The 23,379-nt window shown below is 39.1% G+C and overlaps 1 protein-coding gene across 3 annotated transcripts in view; it reads left to right on the top strand.

Moving 5' to 3' along the window:
• Positions 1–5,287, top strand: part of NBAS (NBAS subunit of NRZ tethering complex) — a 1,903,611-nt gene extending 1,898,324 nt beyond the window's left edge. For all 3 annotated transcript variants that reach the window (XM_053709663.1, XM_053709664.1, XM_053709665.1), the window contains one exon: positions 3,389–5,287. In XM_053709663.1, the coding sequence (XP_053565638.1) occupies positions 3,389–3,664 (276 nt within the window). In that variant the 3' untranslated portion in view covers positions 3,665–5,287. The remainder of the gene's footprint in view (positions 1–3,388) is intronic.
• Positions 5,288–23,379: the final 18,092 nt, after the last annotated feature.

The raw sequence follows: 23,379 nt of genomic DNA on the forward strand, positions 1-23,379 counted from the left end.
AAACTTTTGATCCTCAAAAAGTAAAGTGAAGGGTACAGCAGTCCCGCCTGCTATACACATCACAAGGATCAGAGCCGTTTTCAGTATATTTTATTTCCCCTTTCCCTCTTGACATTTTTGGGTCTCAAATAGTAAAGTGATGTGTACAGCAGTCCCGTCTGCTATACACATCACTATCATCATACCTGCGCTTTCTTTACACAGGAACGCTTCCTCCATTCTTCTATCTTGTTTACCTTGTGTAGATTGACGTGTACAGCAGTCCCGCCCGCAGTACATGGCACTAGGATCCGAGCCGCGCATTCAGAACACAGGAACGCTTCCTCCTTTCTTCTATTTTTTTTTACTATCAGCAGATTGACGTGTACAGCTGTCCGCTGTACACGTCACTAGGAAGAAACCTTTCACAGTAAATGCGCTTTTCAAATTTTAGTTGCTTTTAGCCACCTCCCCTCCAATCGTATTGCTTTTTCAAGAAGATTGATGTGTACAGTAGGCGGGACTGCTGTACACGTCAATCTACTCAAGGTAAACAAGATAGAAGAATGGAGGAAGTGTTCCTGTGTAAAGAAAGCGCAGGTATGATGATAGTGATGTGTATAGCAGGTGGGACTGCTGTACACATCACTTTACTATTTGAGACCCAAAAATGTCAAGAGGGAAAGGGGAAATAAAAAATACTGAAAACGGCTCTGATCCTAGTGATGTGTATTGCAGGCGGGACTGCTGTACACATTTCTAGAATCATCAGTAATAAAATTTGTAAGTTAAATGAAAGAATAAGAGCATTTACAAAAATTAGAAATTTTGTTGAACATCAATAATTTGAGATAGATTATAAATCCTCTATTTTGTGCCACTCATGCAGAAAAGTAACAAGCACTGACAGGCTGTGGTTACTATGCTTGTAATGAAATACATATGTTCAATGGTCCAGATGGCTAAGCCTTTGATTGGGCAGAAAAAAAAGAGAAAAAGAAAAAAACAGAGGGAGGCTGGCAGGGGAGCATTATCTACAAGATATTAGATGAATAAAAAAGAATTAATAAAACCAGAGGTTTTTATAAAAAAATATGGCATGAACTTTATTTTTTTTTAAAGTTATATTGAAGAGTTTACCATCCTTTTAATTAAGTGTTATACTGGGTATTTACTGGAAATATTTTGCATTCCAGTGTTCTGCATTTAGCATAATATGCTCTATGTATTTTTAAATAGATATCCATATATATATATTTGTATACTGTATATCTATACCTATATATAATCGTGTGTATATAGTTATAGATATATATTGTATCAAAATACCGTCAGATATATGTAGAAATATTTATTTATGAAAAAATTGAACATATATTTTTCTATGTGAAGATCATTGGAATGTGAAATATTCATATCTTCATGTCGTGTTAGAGCACTTGAGAATATACGATCAGGATTTCGCACGAGTAGGGTGTTAGTTTTTTCCACTTTTTTTGCTCCATTAACTTCAATGGGGGAATACTTGAACATGCACACAATATTCTAACTGGGTTTTTTTTTGCCAAACAATCTCCCTGCTTCTAATGGAAGTGAGTAAGGATAGACCTTTTCTTAAAAGGTATTTTTAATTCTTTGTCTGCTAAAGAGGGAAGTATATACAGTGTTTATTTTAGGCTGTGACTTGGTTGGTTTTAGGATATCTGTAACAGGTAATATTGTATGTGTATCACAGAACAAACTGTTTGCAGCAGCTCAGCCAAAGCAAGCAGTTGGAACTAAGGTACCTGTCTAAGGTTTGTATACCTGCACTCCGTATGCAAGATTGCTGGTTATATCTGTACCCTATGTATTCATAAATGGTGCATGTGACATTACTGGCTTTCTACAAGGTATCAGTGGAACTATAGCATACATCCTGTATATGAAATATATATCCACCCCTTTGTTGAATTACATTTTGAATGCCTGGGGCAGCACAAAACCTAAACATGCCACTGGTTTAATCACAAGCAACAGCAAGCTTCCTTGTAAACACATTGTACCTGTGTCTGTTATGGACCATTAATCAACATTTTTGTGTAATCTCTTTATAAAATGGAAAACTGCAGAGAAAGACCAGCAAGTGGCCAAACAGAGCTCAAATTGAAATGTCCTAAACTTACACAAAGATTCTCAGACCATTTTACATGGTTTTATGAAGAACAAATGTACAGCAAAAACATTTGCATACAAGTTCGACTTATAAACAATACTGACCTATGTCTATCTTGGACTGACTATTTCTGTATGTGATTCCATTCCAAAATGTAGAACTACTGAAGAGCTTATCAAGCATCCAGATAGATCAAGAGATATTGTGTTTTATTTTAATACAGAATTCTGATAGAAGTCCAGCATTAGAGTTTATACCGATGTAACCAAAGCTGAGATATATTTTGTCTTATATGGCATTGCTTCTAATTTTTGGGCAAAATGGGGTCAATCTATTTTATTAAATAAAATATATGTAACTTTTTTCAAGGCAATACATATACCAAACTTACCTATTCTAGTTTCATTTGGTGTGCGTTGCTCATGTTAGTGTTACTGCTTATAAATCCATTTAAAATGTTGTTTTTGTGCATACTTGACGTTACATGATATTTGTAGTACTAAATATTGGTTAAAGGGACATTCCGGTCAAAATGTAAATGCACATAGATGAATTTAATCTTTGTATAGTAATGTTTTTGCGATATACATGAATTGGCAAAAATGCTTCTAGTAAAAGTTATCACCGTTTTAGTGTGATCTTTTCTCTGTGCATTTGAAGCATAGCTAGATATTTTCAGTGCGCCAGCATTTTAAATACTGCAGCTGCTTAGATTGCAAATGGGGCTTGTGTCATGTCAGTATTTAACAAATTGAGTCATTACCAAATGCTACAAGCACCTAAGACTCTCTGAGCAAGTGCTGTGTTTAAAATGCTGGAGCATGGTGCATACTTAAATACACTTTTGAAACAGCTCTATCTTTTGTTAGAAGCATTTTTGCTAATACATTTATATTATAATAATGCTTCTTTTCAATACTAAAATGCTTTCAGGTATATTCCAATTTTGGCTGGAATGTCCCTTTAAGAACAGTAAAGAAAGCAAATCATAGCATGCATCCGACTTAAGTTATTCCTCTATACTTTTATTTATCTGTAATATTTAGATCCATTCCATACTGTTAGGCTTTTATCCTTGTGTTGCACTGAGGTGTAAGGATGAGTTGTAACCAAGAATAGATCACTTTGGTTACAGTGAAGACAAAAGCTTTGTCTGATGTTTTTTAAAGTAGAACATTGTACAAAAAGCAGAAAATATGCAATTCTATACTTTTTATTATGTTTATTTGTTTTTCTCTTTTTTTTTCTTTTTAGGTTAATAATTCAAACTGCGACTCTGAAATCCTTTCTTTGTTACTGGATGCCAAGTTAGTGGTGGATTGCATTGGCACTGTCTACTATTCTCATCTGATTAATCACCTGTTATCCAAGCAAGAAGACGGTCTGTGGAATGTGGAAGAAATTGCTAAGCAATTGCACGATTCTGGATTTAAGGCAGAAGCAGGATCACTCCTGATGTCTTACAGGGGAACACATCCTGCTCTGAAAACATTTAGCTCAGCTTTTGCTAGTCTTAAACGTTGGTTGTAGGGTGGATTTAACGTACAAGTGCATAGAAAACTAATATTTTCTAGGATGCAGTTAAAAAATATTCTAAACGGACATGAAACCCAACATTTTTCTTTCATGATTCAGATAGAGCATATCATTTTAAACATCTTTCCAATTTACTTCTATTATCTAATTTGCTTAGTTCTCTTGATATCCTTTGTGGAAAAGCATGCATAGGTAGGCTCAGGAGCTGGTAGTTAGCTGCTGATTGGTGGATGCACATATATGCCTCCTTTCATTGGCTTATCGATGTGTTCAGCTAACTCCCAGTAGTACATTGCTTTCTTCTTCAATAAAGGATACCAAGAGAATGAAGCAAAATTGATAATAAAAGTTGTTTAAAATTGTATGTTCTATCTGAACCACAAAAGAAAAAAATGGGGTTCTACATTTTTTGAGGACAGATGCCATTTCCTTAAAGCGTACTTAAAACATGTTAACATATGGGAATAAAATAAAACATTATAGTACATGTAATATGTAACAAAAAGTAATCTGTGAAATACATTAAACAGGAGCTTTGAATTATTGGTTTAAATAAATACCAGCAAAACTGCAGTTTTCAAGACCACCAAGTTTTCACTATAATTCTATCATATATAAAGGGATATGAAACCCATTTTTTTCATTCATGATTCAGATAGAGCATACAATTTTAAGTAACTTTCTAATTTACTCCTATTATCAATTTTTCTTCATTCTCTTGTATCATTATTTGAAAAAGCAGAAATATTAGCTTAGGAGCCGGCCCATTTTTGGTTCAGAACCTGGGTAGCTCTTGCTTATTGGTGGCTACATTTAGCCACCAATCAGCAGGTGCTGAGCCAAAAATATGCCGGCTTTAAATTCCTGCTTTTCAAATAATGATACAAGAGAATGAAAACAAATTGATAAAGGAGTAAATTAGAAGTTGTTTAAAATTGCATGCTCTATCCGAATCATGAAAGAAAAAAAATGGGTTTCATGTCCCTTTATGAAGAAAAGAGAAGACGTATGCACTTATGGTCTTTCATTTATTTCTCCTAAGTGATATAAATTTGTACTAAACACAATTTGTGAAATTTACTCAGGTGGGGCTGTGAGTTGCTGGTGTTATAAAATGTACAGTATGTTTCTATGTTATCATTACAAATATATTGTAATTTTAAAAAATCACTTGACAGTCAGGCAACTGAGTTTACATAAGAGCTACAACTGTTTATGACATTAGTTTATCACAAATTATTTATGTGCATTGTTTACCTGCCTTAAAATGAAGACTCAGATGCGTGCATTTGCTCTCATGGTAAAATTGTATGGTAAATATGAAAAGTTGGTGTATTAAAAATATAATATGAATTGTAACAAGAAAATTCTGTTCTGTTCAAATTGTATTAATTAAAAAAATAACAGTTTAAAAAGAGATTTTTTTTTTCTATCATTATGACATTTTGTGACAAAACAGAAATTTGGGAACCCAGGTTTTCTTTCTAAGGTTACAGCTTGTAACTGTGTCATTTTAGTTATCTACTAAACATCTTGTTCAATTTTACATTAAAGAAAAACTGAGAAGCCATATGGATATTTTTATGTTGAACCAATAAATTGTAATGACTTGATGAATATTTGTTTATGGATTATTTTTTCTTAAAGTTTGGAATTTTGACTACAGAGATCAATTTACTATAGCTACCCAATAAGGTAAATGTGACCAGAAGTCTTACTTTTATTTGATATGTATTAACAGTAGCTGCTTCTTCTCACATGTAGCTTCTTGAACAGTGATTAATAAAAATATATATATATATTATATTGACCAGGACCCTCCCTATTTGTGTTGGTTTATGTTTGATTGGTAACTTCAGACTACAGGAGAACCTCAGTGGACTTCTAATATCTTGTGAGTTAGTCAACATGTTCTTGTTAATCATCCTGGAGATGATTTAATGAATTGATTTTTTTTATTTGCATTAAAAACCAGATGCTTAATTGGCACATCGTGTTCACTTATCAACACACTAAGATACATACATTTTAAAAAATCACATATCCAACCATAACAGACAAACATATAACTAAATACAATATTCATGCTGCAAAAGTGTCAGATAATTCTAAATAAAACCATGAATTTCACACTATACACAATTATAACAGGATAACACAACACAAAATTACCTATCTAATGTTGCTCTTGCTTCCAGGGCCGCCACTAGAAATGTTGGGGCCCCTGACTCAACCATTGATCAGGGCCCCCCCCCCCCCCCTCCTTTGACATGTGCAATTTTTGACCAATTGACTAAAACGTATATGCACTTTATTCTTAATTGTCTATTTAAACTTGGAAATGTTGTAAAGGTAGTAACATACACACACACACACAGACACACTGATACACTGAAACACACAAACACACTCACACATAAGGATTCACATATAGACACTCTAGCAGATACGCAAAGAAACACACTCAGACACAGAAACCCAAACAGAAACTTAGCACTTGTTTACATTGACCTGACAAGTAATGAGGTAAACTACAGTTTTGTAAAAAAAAGGAGATTTAGAAAACAAAATATGGAGTTCTGATTATCTTTTTGTAAAGGAAGATGACAACTAAATTATGACAACAGCATGCAGTGGCTGAAAGGAAGGGCCCTGAACTGCCTAAACAATAATTTAAAGGTTAAATGGTGGAGTGGTTACTTCCGGAAAGGTCTTGTTAGTCTCAAAGTCTGTAGAAAGATGTGAATAATTAGTAGTAAGGTCAAAATGTCCTAAAAAGGAACAGACAATGGACACACACACACAAACTCAAACTTGCACATACACCCAAGGAAACACCGACAGAGACAGCCTCAGAAAACACACAAAGACATATACACACATACACACACAGAGACACCCACAGAAAACACACAAAGACATACACAGAGACAACCACATGAAAAACACAGAAAGACATACATACACACACCCTCACTGAGACATCCACAGAAAACACACAAATACATACACACACCCTCACAGAGACACCCACAGAAAACACAGACATACATACATACACACACACACCCTCACAGAAACACCCATAGAAAAAGCTCAAAGACATATGCACACACCCTCACAGACATCCACAGAAAATGCACAAAGACATACACACCCACCCTCACAGAGAGACCCACAGATAAAAAATACATACACATAGAGACACAAACCAAAGCACAAAGACATAAACACATACACCCACATAAACTCACAGGAGGAAACATTTATGCACCTTGCATCCCCTAAATCAACAGTGTGTGACATGCATGATAAAAAAAAATGCAGAAATTAAGAGATCACTTTTTAAAGAATCATATTTGTAAATGTGCAAACAAAAATAATTCTGTGAATTCAAAATTGTACATTAATGAGCTGGGTAGATGGCTAGATGAAGAAAAGTACCTTTAAAAGGTTGACATATGTTTGTTTTTGTTTTTTTCCCATTTTCCCCAACCAAGAGCACCACTTCAAATATAGTGTACAAATTTTCCCATCTGTCAGCTGTACTTATGGATTTTGAAAATGCTGTACTCTACATGGTCTTGGTGGGACCATAAGCTGTGGTACTCATACCATTAGATCTGGTTAAATGCAGGATTTAGGCTTGTTGGTATGTATTTCAAAACTAAGCTGTAGTGTAAACTGAACAGTTTTAAGTTAACCTGTCTCATTTCAAACACTTAGCAATCTTAGTCTGAGAGTATAAAATTTTATGCAGATGTAAAAATCTTAGATAAAATGCCTCCTTGCATCTGGAAAGTCCTTGCATAAAGGGGCAGTAAACTGGAATGCAATATATATATATATATATATATATATATATATATATATATATATATATACAGGGCCGCCACTAGAAATGTTGGGGCCCCTGACTCAACCATTGATCAGGGCCCCCCCCCCCTCCTTTGACATGTGCAATTTTTGACCAATTGACTAAAACGTATATGCACTTTATTCTTAATTGTCTATTTAAACTTGGAAATGTTGTAAAGGTAGTAACATACACACACAGACACACTGATACACTGAAACACACAAACACACTCACACATAAGGATTCACATATAGACACTCTAGCAGATACGCAAAGAAACACACTCAGACACAGAAACCCAAACAGAAACTTAGCACTTGTTTACATTGACCTGACAAGTAATGAGGTAAACTACAGTTTTGTAAAAAAAGGAGATTTAGAAAACAAAATATGGAGTTCTGATTATCTTTTTGTAAAGGAAGATGACAACTAAATTATGACAACAGCATGCAGTGGCTGAAAGGAAGGGCCCTGAACTGCCTAAACAATAATTTAAAGGTTAAATGGTGGAGTGGTTACTTCCGGAAAGGTCTTGTTAGTCTCAAAGTCTGTAGAAAGATGTGAATAATTAGTAGTAAGGTCAAAATGTCCTAAAAAGGAACAGACAATGGACACACACACACAAACTCAAACTTGCACATACACCCAAGGAAACACCGACAGAGACAGCCTCAGAAAACACACAAAGACATATACACACATACACACACAGAGACACCCACAGAAAACACACAAAGACATACACAGAGACAACCACATGAAAAACACAGAAAGACATACATACACACACCCTCACTGAGACATCCACAGAAAACACACAAATACATACACACACCCTCACAGAGACACCCACAGAAAACACAGACATACATACATACACACACACACCCTCACAGAAACACCCATAGAAAAAGCTCAAAGACATATGCACACACCCTCACAGACATCCACAGAAAATGCACAAAGACATACACACCCACCCTCACAGAGAGACCCACAGATAAAAAATACATACACATAGAGACACAAACCAAAGCACAAAGACATAAACACATACACCCACATAAACTCACAGGAGGAAACATTTATGCACCTTGCATCCCCTAAATCAACAGTGTGTGACATGCATGATAAAAAAAAATGCAGAAATTAAGAGATCACTTTTTAAAGAATCATATTTGTAAATGTGCAAACAAAAATAATTCTGTGAATTCAAAATTGTACATTAATGAGCTGGGTAGATGGCTAGATGAAGAAAAGTACCTTTAAAAGGTTGACATATGTTTGTTTTTGTTTTTTTCCCATTTTCCCCAACCAAGAGCACCACTTCAAATATAGTGTACAAATTTTCCGATCTGTCAGCTGTACTTATGGATTTTGAAAATGCTGTACTCTACATGGTCTTGGTGGGACCATAAGCTGTGGTACTCATACCATTAGATCTGGTTAAATGCAGGATTTAGGCTTGTTGGTATGTATTTCAAAACTAAGCTGTAGTGTAAACTGAACAGTTTTAAGTTAACCTGTCTCATTTCAAACACTTAGCAATCTTAGTCTGAGAGTATAAAATTTTATGCAGATGTAAAAATCTTAGATAAAATGCCTCCTTGCATCTGGAAAGTCCTTGCATAAAGGGGCAGTAAACTGGAATGTAATATATATATATATATATATATATATATATATAAAATGCATATCTGCCAAAAGGGCATCTACCATTTGTGTATTGAGGAGGAAACATTTCTGCATGGTTTTAAATATAGAATTTCTACAGCATTGTCAAATAATCATAAATACACTGCTGCTAAAAAAAAATGTGTTTTTATGGACCCCTAGCCCCACCATACAACTACTACCACACTGAAGTTACAATCCAAAATTGCACAAAGAAATAAAAAACATTTGCGAAGTAAGTCCTACCTCCTCTTCAAATGAAAGTGATCTGCCATCTGACTCAGGCACACACTGTACAAAGTGCCAAGTCTGTCTCACACTGAGCATAGTGGTTTAGTGCACACTAAGAAATCCTCTCAAATGCTAATACTTTACTCCTTGTAATAACATTTCCCATGCTCAATTAGCACTCTCCTGTAGTACCCACTGGTGGCTGCCAACATTTAAAAAAAAAAAAAAAATTTTTTTTTTTTTTAGTTTTTGCCTCATGGGGCCCCCCTGGCTCATTGGGCCCCTGACAGGAGTCACCCCTGTCACCCCCTGATGGCGGCCCTGCTTGCTTCTAAGGGTGTTACTGCTCCTTCTGTTTGTTTTTTATAGGACAATCCTTCTTAATCCTGGAATGTAGGATTTTATACATTCTGCGTCTGAAATGTTGGTGGCCATGTCTCCCTCAAGTAAAAATAAACAGTCAGGTATACCTTTTATTTGCTCTAAGGCTTCTGGAGTTTGTTTTCTAATCATGAAGCTGTTATGTCCTCAAAGGAAGAAGTTTGGTTCTGATGATCATGCATCTGATATATATACTTATTTGTTAAATTTGAGCATATTTGTTCATATTATAAAGAAAATGTATTTACTTTAGAGGTTAGATTCTAAAGTAGATGGAGATATGCTGGTTTATTGTTTAAATCCTGTTTTTATCCCTTTGGTTAAATTTCCTGATATATTTCCTATCACCTGATGTTGTCTCTGAGATTATTCCAGACATTGGACTTAGCCAGTTATTTCTTTAAAGTTTAAAGAAATTTTAACCTTTTTTCAGCTTCCAGTGTTACATTTTGGGAATCTATTTTATTCTAACCTCTTCTATATTCCTTTGTAGGAAGGAATTTTCAGACCATTTCTGGATCTAAAGGCTCTAAACTGATCATTCATAGTTTTTATTTTCTAAATAGTGACTATTTGTTTTTTTCTGCCTTTTATGTCCGTAATAGTCTTATGGGATGTTTATCTTCATGTTCATATTCTCTAGGAGCATCATCAGTTTCCTAGGTTTGCCTTTCTGTTCTTGCATTTTTAATTTGCTGCTCTATTATTTGGTCTGGGTTCAGCTCCCAGAATATTTTCCTAGGTGTTGGGTACCCGTTTGTCTGCAATCAGAAAGGTGTTTCCTTTTCTGGACAATATTTTGGTTAAAATGTAATCTTTTTATTTAGCAGATTCTCTCGTCATCAAACTGTTTTTTTTCAGCATCATGGTTAGTTTTTTCCAAAGAGTTCACTGTTTCCTCAGACTAAGATTGTTATTTCTCAGATTCAGTATCCATGAATCTTTCCTTGACAGTCGTATGAAGCCAGTGTCTATCTAAACCTGCTGTTTCTTTTTTTTCCTTCAGTTGCTCTTTGCATGTAGGTGTTAGGTTGCATGTGGCAGCTTCTGATGCTATTCCCTCTGCTTGCTTTCTCATTAAGCCTCTTCAGCTTTGTATGCTTTAGCAGTGATGCAGGGGTTTTACTCTGCTATTTTAAGGATTCATCAAGATTTCAGATTGTGCCAGTCTCTTTCTTGCTGGCTCTATCATCCTCTGAGCTCTGTTTATACCATGCATCACAATGATCTTTGCAAGCTGGACTTAATCCAGGTGTGGAAGCTATTTGAGATAAGCATTTTTCTATAATTTATAAATGTGTTTTATGCAAACAGGCTGAGGTTCTCCCTCCTGCTCAATTGTAATGTAGTGCTTGCCATCAAAATGTATGCATAGTGACCAACCTATTGCATCTTTAGCTTATAAAGGGATTGTCTCTCATTCTCCTTATCTGAGTACATCAAGTCCACTATCACAGATCTGATGGCTGTTGAACCACCGCCATGTAAAAGGAAAAGGTCAGTGACTGATTTGCCTTCCACTATTGCTGGTTTTTCTGTATCTCATTGAGTCAGTTGTGTCTTAGGTGGAAATGTTATCTGATGATCCGACAGTTTGTCAGTTTTAATACCGATTCATCTCCCTCTGTTTTTTTTTAGTCCTCTCTTTGCTTAAAGAAGTTTTGCTTGCTTTGGCGGTTTCAGATAATACCTCTGCTGGGGAGACTTCTAAGGGTCAGTTAGATACTTATTTTAAATATCAGGATGAATTGTCTGGATTTTTTCCTGTTCCTATGGCTTTAGCTTAGGCTTTTAATTATGTTTAGTCCCTATCCCAGATTTAAGGAAATGTATCCTTTTCAGTCTAAGTATGAGCATTTTGATAATGTCCCTAACGTGGATAATGCTAATTCTGCCTTGGCTAAAAAAAAACTACTCTTCCTATGGAAAATATTTTTTCTTTTAAAGACACATTAGATAGGAAGCTTGATTCCTCTCATCTCCATTCGGGTTATATTTTTAAACCTGCTGTTGCTATTGCTAATGTTATCAGCTGCTATTTCTCCAACATAGGTGTGTCCGGTCCACGGCGTCATCCTTACTTGTGGGATATTCTCTTCCCCAACAGGAAATGGCAAAGAGCCCAGCAAAGCTGGTCACATGATCCCTCCTAGGCTCCGCCTACCCCAGTCATTCTCTTTGCCGTTGTACAGGCAACATCTCCACGGAGATGGCTTAGAGTTTTTTAGTGTTTAACTGTAGTTTTTTATTATTCAATCAAGAGTTTGTTATTTTGAAATAGTGCTGGTATGTACTATTTACTCAGAAACAGAAAAGAGATGAAGATTTCTGTTTGTATGAGGAAAATGATTTTAGCAACCGTAACTAAAATCCATGGCTGTTCCACACAGGACTGTTGAGAGCAATTAACTTCAGTTGGGGGAACAGTGTGCAGTCTCTTGCTGCTTGAGGTATGACACATTCTAACAAGACGATGTAATGCTGGAAGCTGTCATTTTCCCTATGGGATCCGGTAAGCCATGTTTATTACGATCGTAAATAAGGGCTTCACAAGGGCTTATTAAGACTGTAGACTTTTCTGGGCTAAATCGATTCATTATTAACACATATTTAGCCTTGAGGAATCATTTTATCTGGGTATTTTGATATAATAATATCGGCAGGCACTGTATTAGACACCTTATTTCTTAGGGGCTTTCCCAAAGCATAAGCAGAGCCTCATTTTCGCGCCGGTGTGGCGCACTTGTTTTTGAGAGGCATGGCATGCAGTCGCATGTGAGAGGAGCTCTGATACTTAGAAAAGACTTTCTGAAGGCGTCATTTGGTATCGTATTCCCCTTTGGGTTTGGTTGGGTCTCAGCAAAGCAGATACCAGGCACTGTAAAGGGGTTAAAGTTTTAAAACGGCTCCGGTTCCGTTATTTTAAGGGTTAAAGCTTCCAAATTTGGTGTGCAATACTTTTAAGGCTTTAAGACACTGTGGTGAAAATTTGGTGAATTTTGAACAATTCCTTCATGTTTTTTCGCAATTGCAGTAATAAAGTGTGTTCAGTTTAAAATTTAAAGTGACAGTAACGGTTTTATTTTAAAACGTTTTTTGTTCTTTCTTATCAAGTTTATGCCTGTTTAACATGTCTGAACTACCAGATAGACTGTGTTCTGAATGTGGGGAAGCCAGAATTCCTATTCATTTAAATAAATGTGATTTATGTGATAATGACAATGATGCCCAAGATGATTCCTCAAGTGAGGGGAGTAAGCATGGTACTGCATCATTCCCTCCTTCGTCTACACGAGTCTTGCCCACTCAGGAGGCCCCTAGTACATCTAGCGCGCCAATACTCCTTACTATGCAACAATTAACGGCTGTAATGGATAATTCTGTCAAAAACATTTTAGCCAAAATGAACCCTTGTCAGCGTAAGCGTGGCTGCTCTGTTTTAGTTACTGAAGAGCATGACAACGCTGATATTAATATCTCTGAAGGGCCCCTAACCCAATCTGAGGGGGCCAGGGAGGTTTTGTCTGAGGGAGAAATTACTGATTCAGGGAACATTTCTCAACAGGCTGAACCTGATGTGATTGCATTTAAATTTAAGTTGGAACATCTCCGCATTTTGCTTAAGGAGGTATTATCCACTCTGGATGATTGTGAAAAGTTGGTCATCCCAGAGAAACTATGTAAAATGGACAAGTTCCTAGAGGTGCCGGGGCTCCCAGAAGCTTTTCCTATACCCAAGCGGGTGGCGGACATTGTTAATAAAGAATGGGACAGGCCCGGTATTCCTTTCGTCCCTCCCCCCATATTTAAAAAATTGTTTCCTATGGTCGACCCCAGAAAGGACTTATGGCAGACAGTCCCCAAGGTCGAGGGAGCGGTTTCTACTTTAAACAAACGCACCACTATACCCATAGAGGATAGTTGTGCTTTCAAAGATCCTATGGATAAAAAATTAGAAGGTTTGCTTAAAAAGATGTTTGTTCAGCAGGGTTACCTTCTACAACCAATTTCATGCATTGTCCCTGTCACTACAGCCGCATGTTTCTGGTTTGATGAACTGATAAAGGCGCTCGATAGTGATTCTCCTCCTTATGAGGAGATTATGGACAGAATCAATGCTCTCAAATTGGCTAATTCTTTCACCCTAGACGCCACTTTGCAATTGGCTAGGTTAGCGGCTAAGAATTCTGGGTTTGCTATTGTGGCGCGCAGAGCGCTTTGGTTGAAATCTTGGTCGGCTGATGCGTCTTCCAAGAACAAGCTACTAAACATTCCTTTCAAGGGGAAAACGCTGTTTGGCCCTGACTTGAAAGAGATTATCTCTGATATCACTGGGGGTAAGGGCCACGCCCTTCCTCAGGATCGGCCTTTCAAGGCAAAAAATAGACCTAATTTTCGTCCCTTTCGTAAAAACGGACCAGCCCAAAGTGCTACGTCCTCTAAGCAAGAGGGTAATACTTCTCAAGCCAAGCCAGCTTGGAGACCAATGCAAGGCTGGAACAAGGGAAAGCAGGCCAAGAAACCTGCCACTGCTACCAAGACAGCATGAAATATTGACCCCCGATCCGGGACCGGATCTGGTGGGGGGCAGACTCTCTCTCTTCGCTCAGGCTTGGGCAAGAGATGTTCTGGATCCTTGGGCGCTAGAAATAGTCTCCCAGGGTTATCTTCTAGAATTCAAGGGACTTCCCCCAAGGGGGAGGTTCCACAGGTCTCAGTTGTCTTCAGACCACATAAAAAGACAGGCGTTCTTACATTGTGTAGAAGACCTGTTAAAAATGGGAGTGATTCATCCTGTTCCATTAAGAGAACAAGGGATGGGGTTCTACTCCAATCTGTTCATAGTTCCCAAAAAAGAGGGAACGTTCAGACCAATCTTAGATCTCAAGATCTTAAACAAGTTTCTCAAGGTTCCATCGTTCAAGATGGAAACCATTCGAACTATTCTTCCTTCCATCCAGGAAGGTCAATTCATGACCACGGTGGATTTAAAGGATGCGTATCTACATATTCCTATCCACAAGGAACATCATCGGTTCCTAAGGTTTGCATTCCTGGACAAACATTACCAGTTCGTGGCGCTTCCTTTCGGATTAGCCACTGCTCCAAGGATTTTCACAAAGGTACTAGGGTCCCTTCTAGCGGTGCTAAGACCAAGGGGCATTGCAGTAGTACCTTACCTGGACGACATTCTGATTCAAGCGTCGTCCCTTCCTCAAGCAAAGGCTCACACGGACATCGTCCTGGCCTTTCTCAGATCTCACGGCTGGAAAGTGAACGTGGAAAAGAGTTCTCTATCCCCGTCAACAAGGGTTCCCTTCTTGGGAACAATTATAGACTCCTTAGAAATGAGGGTTTTTCTAACAGAGGCCAGAAAAACAAAACTTCTAGACTCTTGTCGGATACTTCATTCCGTTCCTCTTCCTTCCATAGCTCAGTGCATGGAAGTGATCGGGTTGATGGTAGCGGCAATGGACATAGTTCCTTTTGCGCGCATTCATCTAAGACCATTACAACTGTGCATGCTCAGTCAGTGGAATGGGGACTATACAGACTTGTCTCCAAAGATACAAGTAAATCAGAGGACCAGAGACTCACTCCGTTGGTGGCTGTCCCTGGACAACCTGTCACAAGGGATGACATTCCGCAGACCAGAGTGGGTCATTGTCACGACCGACGCCAGTCTGATGGGCTGGGGCGCGGTCTGGGGATCCCTGAAAGCTCAGGGTCTTTGGTCTCGGGAAGAATCTCTTCTACCGATAAATATTCTGGAACTGAGAGCGATATTCAATGCTCTCAAGGCTTGGCCTCAGCTAGCGAGGACCAAGTTCATACGGTTTCAATCAGACAACATGACGACTGTTGCGTACATCAACCATCAGGGGGGAACAAGGAGTTCCCTAGCGATGGAAGAAGTGACCAAAATCATTCTATGGGCGGAGTCTCACTCCTGCCACCTGTCTGCTATCCACATCCCAGGAGTGGAAAATTGGGAAGCGGATTTTCTGAGTCGTCAGACATTGCATCCGGGGGAGTGGGAACTCCATCCGGAAATCTTTGCCCAAGTCACTCAGCTGTGGGGCATTCCAGACATGGATCTCATGGCCTCTCGTCAGAACTTCAAAGTTCCCTGCTACGGGTCCAGATCCAGGGATCCCAAGGCGGCTCTAGTGGATGCACTAGTAGCACCTTGGACCTTCAAACTAGCTTATGTGTTCCCGCCGTTTCCTCTCATCCCCAGGCTGGTAGCCAGGATCAATCAGGAGAGGGCGTCGGTGATCTTGATAGCTCCTGCGTGGCCACGCAGGACTTGGTATGCAGATCTGGTGAATATGTCATCGGCTCCACCTTGGAAGCTACCTTTGAGACGAGACCTTCTTGTTCAGGGTCCGTTCGAACATCCGAATCTGGTTTCACTCCAGCTGACTGCTTGGAGATTGAACGCTTGATTTTATCGAAGCGAGGATTCTCAGATTCTGTTATCGATACTCTTGTTCAGGCCAGAAAGCCTGTAACTCGAAAGATTTACCACAAGATTTGGAAAAAATATATCTGTTGGTGTGAATCTAAAGGATTCCCTTGGGACAAGGTTAAGATTCCTAGGATTCTATCCTTCCTTCAAGAAGGATTGGAAAAAGGATTATCTGCAAGTTCCCTGAAGGGACAGATTTCCGCCTTGTCGGTGTTACTTCACAAAAAGCTGGCAGCTGTGCCAGATGTTCAAGCCTTTGTTCAGGCTCTGGTTAGAATCAAGCCTGTTTACAAACCTTTGACTCCTCCTTGGAGTCTCAATTTAGTTCTTTCAGTTCTTCAGGGGGTTCCGTTTGAACCCTTGCATTCCGTTGATATTAAATTATTATCTTGGAAAGTTTTGTTTTTGGTTGCAATTTCTTCTGCTAGAAGAGTTTCTGAATTATCTGCTCTGCAGTGTTCTCCTCCTTATCTGGTGTGCCATGCAGATAAGGTGGTTTTGCGTACTAAACCTGGTTTTCTTCCAAAAGTTGTTTCTAACAAAAACATTAACCAGGAGATTATCGTACCTTCTCTGTGTCCGAAACCAGTTTCAAAGAAGGAACGTTTGTTGCACAATTTGGATGTTGTTCGCGCTCTAAAATTCTATTTAGATGCTACAAAGGATTTTAGACAAACATCTTCCTTGTTTGTTGTTTATTCCGGTAAAAGGAGAGGTCAAAAAGCAACTTCTACCTCTCTCTCTTTTTGGATTAAAAGCATCATCAGATTGGCTTACGAGACTGCCGGACGGCAGCCTCCCGAAAGAATCACAGCTCATTCCACTAGGGCTGTGGCTTCCACATGGGCCTTCAAGAACGAGGCTTCTGTTGATCAGATATGTAGGGCAGCGACTTGGTCTTCACTGCACACTTTTACCAAATTTTACAAGTTTGATACTTTTGCTTCTTCTGAGGCTATTTTTGGGAGAAAGGTTTTGCAAGCCGTGGTGCCTTCCATTTAGGTGACCTGATTTGCTCCCTCCCTTCATCCGTGTCCTAAAGCTTTGGTATTGGTTCCCACAAGTAAGGATGACGCCGTGGACCGGACACACCTATGTTGGAGAAAACAGAATTTATGTTTACCTGATAAATTACTTTCTCCAACGGTGTGTCCGGTCCACGGCCCGCCCTGGTTTTTTTAATCAGGTCTGATATTTTATTTTCTTTAACTACAGTCACCACGGTACCATATGGTTTCTCCTATGCAAATATTCCTCCTTAACGTCGGTCGAATGACTGGGGTAGGCGGAGCCTAGGAGGGATCATGTGACCAGCTTTGCTGGGCTCTTTGCCATTTCCTGTTGGGGAAGAGAATATCCCACAAGTAAGGATGACGCCGTGGACCGGACACACCGTTGGAGAAAGTAATTTATCAGGTAAACATAAATTCTGTTTTCTAAATTGTTAGATAATCTCTCTGTTCGCGTTCTGGATGAGTCTGATAGAGATAAGTTCCTAGAGCTTGTAGAGATACTTAAAGGGACAGTATACACTCATTTTCATATAACTGCATGTAATAGACACTACTATAAAGAATAAGATGCACAGATACTGATATAAAAACCCAGTATAAAACTGTTTAAAAACTTACTTAGAAGCTGTCAGTTTGGCTCTGTTGAAAAGATAGCTGGAAAGCCCACTGCAAGTGGCAAATAAGACACCCCCCCTCCCCCTTCTTTTGCATATGAAAAGACCCTTTACACAAACAGCAGCAAGCTGGAGAAGGTAGCTGACGGTATTCACATAAAACTTTGGGGCTTGGTTAGGAGTCTGAAAATCAGAGCAATGTTATTTAAAAATAAGCAAAACTATACATTTATTTAAAAAAAAAACTTTATGGGCTATATAAATAGTTCATCTACAAAACATTTATGCAAAGAAAAAATGAGTGTATACTGTCCCTTTAAATGTGCTAATGATGTTGTGGGTGATGCTTATCTTGATATTATTAGAATTAGCTCTAAGAATGTGTGTCTTTCAGTTGTTGCCAGACGTGCTTTATGGCTTAAGTCCTGGTTTGCTGATGCAGCTTCTAAGAATAAATTGCTTTCTATTCATTTTCAAGGTAATACACTTTTTAGGACTGAACTGTACAATATAATTTCAGCAGCTACTGGTGGCAAGAGTAAGTTTGTTCCACAAGATAAGACGTTTTAGGGTAAATGTAAAACTTCTGGTCAATTTTGTTACTTTTGTCAGAACAAGGAGCAAAAATCAGCTGCCTCTTTCTCTTGTAAAGGTGTATCCAGTCCATGGGTTCATCCATTACTTGTGGGATATTCTCCTTCCCAACAGGAAGCTGCAAGAGGACACCCACAGCAGAGCTGTCTATATAGCTCCTCCCCTAACTGCCACCCCCAGTCATTCTCTTGCAGCTCTCGACAAGAAAGGAAGTATCAAGAGATATGTGGTGACTTAGTGTAGTTTTTACCTTCAATCAAGAGTTTGTTACTTTTAAACTGTACCGGCGTTGTACTGTTTTACTCTCAGGCAGAAATTGGAAGAAGAATTCTGCCTGGAAGTTTGATGAGCTTAGCGGTTTGTAACTAAGGTCCATTGCTGTTCTCACACATAACTGAAGAGTATGGAAAGAAAACTTCAGTTGGGGGGACGGTCTGCAGATTACCTGCTTTGAGGTATGTTCAGTATATTTTTTTCTAGAGAGATGATAAGGTCTAGAAAATGCTGACAGTGCCTGGTATATTTGAGGTAAGCCTGATAAAGTGATTTAACAATGACTCGGATCATGCTTGCAAAAAAGGGTAATATTCATGTTAATACTCATATTACTTAGTGTTAAAACGTTTGCATGGTTTATAGAAAAAAAGTTTTTTCTCTGAGGGTGATAAATCTTTATTTGGGGCCTAGTTTTCCACATGGCTAGTTAGATTACTCCTAGGAGTACTTTTTTAAGGCCCTCTGACATTGAGTGCATGGTGGGAGGGGCCTATTTTCACGCTCTAAATGCGCAGTTGTTTTTCAGACTGAGACATCCAGCTTCCCTAAAGGAGTCCTCTGGTATCTAGGACCACTATAGAGGGATTTTTTTCCTGCAAAGATCATGTTTAAGGGCAGGTAGGAGCCACAGCAGAGCTGTGGCAGTGTGTTTGACTGTTTGTTAAAGGATTACTTTCTGTTATAATTTTGTAAGCTAAACAACTAACATATTAAAGTTAATAAACATTAATTAAAACCTACTGACCTATATTTTCTCCAAAACGAAGTTTCATAACGTTCTAAAAGTTATATCTTTTATTCGCCGATGATGTCACGTTATCCTGCCCACTATTTTCAGCACTGCGTGTTCAAAATACTTAAACCAATAACTTTGTGTTTAAAGCGCCATTTTGAAACCTAGGTATTGTAAATGGATTGGTACAGAGCAAAGGATACCCACGGAGTGGGTTTGGAAAACAATTAAATTTACAGACAAGATTTCTGATATACGGTAGAGATATGTTAATGAAATGCTATTGATAAAAAGCGTATTTGGGGTAGTTAGTTAGTAACAGGCATAGAAAATATTTACTTACAGTGGCCCTTTAACGGTTTTAACGTTTTTCTAATCCGTTTTTGGGCCTAAGGGGTTAATAATCCATTTGCAAGTGGGTGCAATGCTGCTTTAGTCCCTTATACACACTGTAAAAATTTCGTAGAGTTTACTACTTTTTAACACTGTTTTGCAGTTTATGTGGTAGTTTTTTTCTCTTAAAGGCACAGTACCGTTTTTGTATAATTGCTTTTTCACATTTATTACAGTGTTTTCCAAGCTTGCTGGTCTCATTACTAGTCTGTTAAACATGTCTGACATAGAGGAAACTCCTTGTTCATTATGTTTAGAAGCCATTGTGGAACCCCCTCTTAGAATGTGTACCAAATGTACTGATCTTTCTATAAGTTATAAAGACCATATTATGGCTTTTAAAGATTTATCACCAGAGGTTTCTCAGACTGACAAAAGGGAGGTTATGCCATCTAGCTCTCCCCACGTGTCAGAACCTATAACTCCTGCTCAAGTGACGCCAAGTACATCTAGCGCGTCCAATGCGTTTACCTTACAAGACATGGCGGCAGTTATGAATCATACCCTCATAGAGGTATTGTCCAAACTGCCAGGGTTACAAGGAAAGCGAGACAGCTCTGGGGCTAGAACAAATACAGAGCTTTCTGACGCTTTAGTAGCTATGTCTGATATACCCTCACAATGTGCAGAAGCCGAAGCAGGAGAGCTTCTATCTGTGGGTGCCATTTTTGATTCAGGGAAGGCATTACTTCAGTCTGACTCTGAAATGACAGCGTTTAAATTTAAGCTTGAACACCTCCGCTTGTTGCTCAGGGAGGTTTTAGCGACTCTGGATGACTGTGACACCATTGTAGTCCCAGAGAAATTGTGTAAAATGGACAAATACTTTGCAGTGCCTGTTTACACTGACGTTTTTCCAATCCCTAAGAGGTTTACAGAAATTATTACTAAGGAATGGGATAGACTAGGTGTACCGTTTTCTCTCCCTCCTGCTTTTAAAAAGATGTTTCCTATAGATGCCGCAACACGGGACTCGTGGCAGACGGTCCCTAAGGTGGAGGGAGCAGTCTCTACCCTAGCTAAGCGTACAACTATCCCTGTCGAGGACAGTTGTGCTTTCTTAGATCCAATGGATAAAAAATTAGAGGGTTTCCTTAAGAAAATCTTTATACAACAAGGTTTTATTCTCCAGCCTCTTGCATGCATTGCCCCAGTCACTGCTGCAGCGGCTTTCAAGTTCGAGTCTCTTGAGGAGGCTCTACAGGTAGAGACCCCGTTGGATGATATCCTAGCCAGACTTAAAGCTCTTAAGTTAGCCAATTCATTTATTTCTGACACCGTTTTTCATTTAACCAAGCTAACGACTAAGAATTCAGGTTTTGCCATTCAGGCGCGTAGGGCGCTATGGCTTAAATCCTGGTCAGCTGATGTTACTTCAAAGTCTAAACTTCTCAACATCCCCTTCAAAGGGCAGACCCTATTCGGGCCTGGACTGAAGGAGATCATTTCTGATATTACTGGAGGAAAAGGCCACACCCTTCCCCAGGATAGGTCCAACAAATTAAGGACCAAACAGACTAATTTTCGTTCCTTTCGAAACTTCAAGAGTGGCGCAGCTTCAACTTCCTCTATTGCAAAACAAGAGGAAAATTTTGCCCAGTCCAAGCCAGTTTGGAGACCTAACCAGGCTTGGAACATGGGGAAGCAGGCCAAAAAACCTGCTGCTGCCTCTAAGACAGCATGAAGGAGTAGCCCCCGATCCGGGACCCGATCTAGTGGGGGGGCAGACTTTCTCTCTTCGCCCAGGCTTGGGCAAGAGAAGTCCAGGATCCCTGGGCTCTGGAGATTGTTTCCCAGGGATATCTTCTGGATTTCAAAGCTTCATCTCCAAAGGGGAGATTTCATCTCTCACAATTATCTGCAAACCAGATAAAGAGAGAGGCATTCTTATGTTGCGTTCAAGACCTACTGGTTATGGGAGTGATCCACCCAGTTCCAAGGGAGGAACAGGGGCAGGGCTTCTATTCAAATCTGTTTATAGTTCCCAAAAAAGAGGGAACTTTCAGACCAATCTTGGATCTCAAGATCCTAAACAAATTTCTCAGGGTCCCATCCTTCAAGATGGAGACTATTCGAACCATCCTACCTATGATCCAGGAGGGTCAATATATGACTACCGTGGACTAAAAGGATGCTTATCTACACATTCTGATACACAGGGATCATCATCAGTTTCTCAGGTTCGCCTTCCTAGACAGGCATTACCAGTTTGTGGCTCTTCCCTTCGGGTTAGCCACGGCACCAAGAATCTTTACAAAGGTTCTAGGGTCCCTTCTGGCGGTTCTAAAGCTGCGGGGCATAGCAGTGGCCCCTTACCTAGACGACATTCTGATACAGGCGTCAACTTTCCAAATCGCCAGGTCCCATACAGACATTGTTCTGGCATTCCTGAGGTCTCACGGGTGGAAGGTGAATGAAGGAAAGAGTTCTCTCTCACCTCTCACAAGAGTTTCCTTCCTAGGAACTCTGATAGATTCAGTAGAAATGAAAATTTTTCTGACAGAGGTCAGGTTGTCAAAGCTTCTAACTTCCTGCCGTGCTCTTTATTCCACTTCTCGGCCGTCAGTGGCTCAGTGTATGGAAGTAATCGGCTTAATGGTAGCGGCAATGGACATAGTTTCTTTTGCCCGTCTACATCTCAGACCACTGCAACTTTGCATGCTCAATCAGTGGAATGGGGATTACACAGATTTGTCCCCTCTACTAAATCTGGATCAAGAGACCAGGGATTCTCTTCTCTTGTGGCTATCTCGGGTCCATCTGTCCAGAGGAATGAGTTTCCTCAGGCCAGAATGGACTATAGTGATGACAGATGCCAGCCTTCTGGGCTGGGGTGCAGTCTGGAACTCCCTGAAGGCTCAGGGTTCATGGACTCAGGAGGAGGCCCTCCTTCCGATAAACATTCTGGAACTAAGAGCGATATTCAATGCTCTTCAGGCTTGGCCTCAGCTAGCTGCGGTCAGGTTCATCAGATTTCAGTTGGACAACATCACGACTGTATGCAGGTATAGTCTTGATCACTAAAGGGATTAAGACTGGAAAACGTGCACTTGTTTAGCACTTCATAACCCCGAGTGGGTAAGGTGGCAGACTTAAGGGTAGGACCTAATGGTTCTAATTGAAATTAAAACATAACTTTTATTACAACAAAGGTTAGTAAAATCACTGTGTATGTGTGTGCAATTTAAAAACACATAGAAACTCGAATAAGAGGTTTTTAGGATTTATCAAACTACCTTGTTTAATGAACCTATATTGCGTAAATGAGCATGCACATAAGTAATGTGGGTAATATGGGCGAAGGTTACTGATAGTTTAGGTTGGCACTTGACTGGTTGTACTCTCACAGTTGTGTTAGAATATTGTCTCTTGTGGTAGTTAATCACAAAGGAACAAAGAGGTTAAGCTACTGCGACTAATGTCCAAGTGAATGTGTATAAATAACAGGAGTTATTATAGTGACACTTGT

The sequence above is a fragment of the Bombina bombina genome, chromosome 4 (genome assembly GCF_027579735.1).
Source record: "Bombina bombina isolate aBomBom1 chromosome 4, aBomBom1.pri, whole genome shotgun sequence".
In the NCBI taxonomy this organism is placed as follows: domain Eukaryota; kingdom Metazoa; phylum Chordata; class Amphibia; order Anura; family Bombinatoridae; genus Bombina; species Bombina bombina.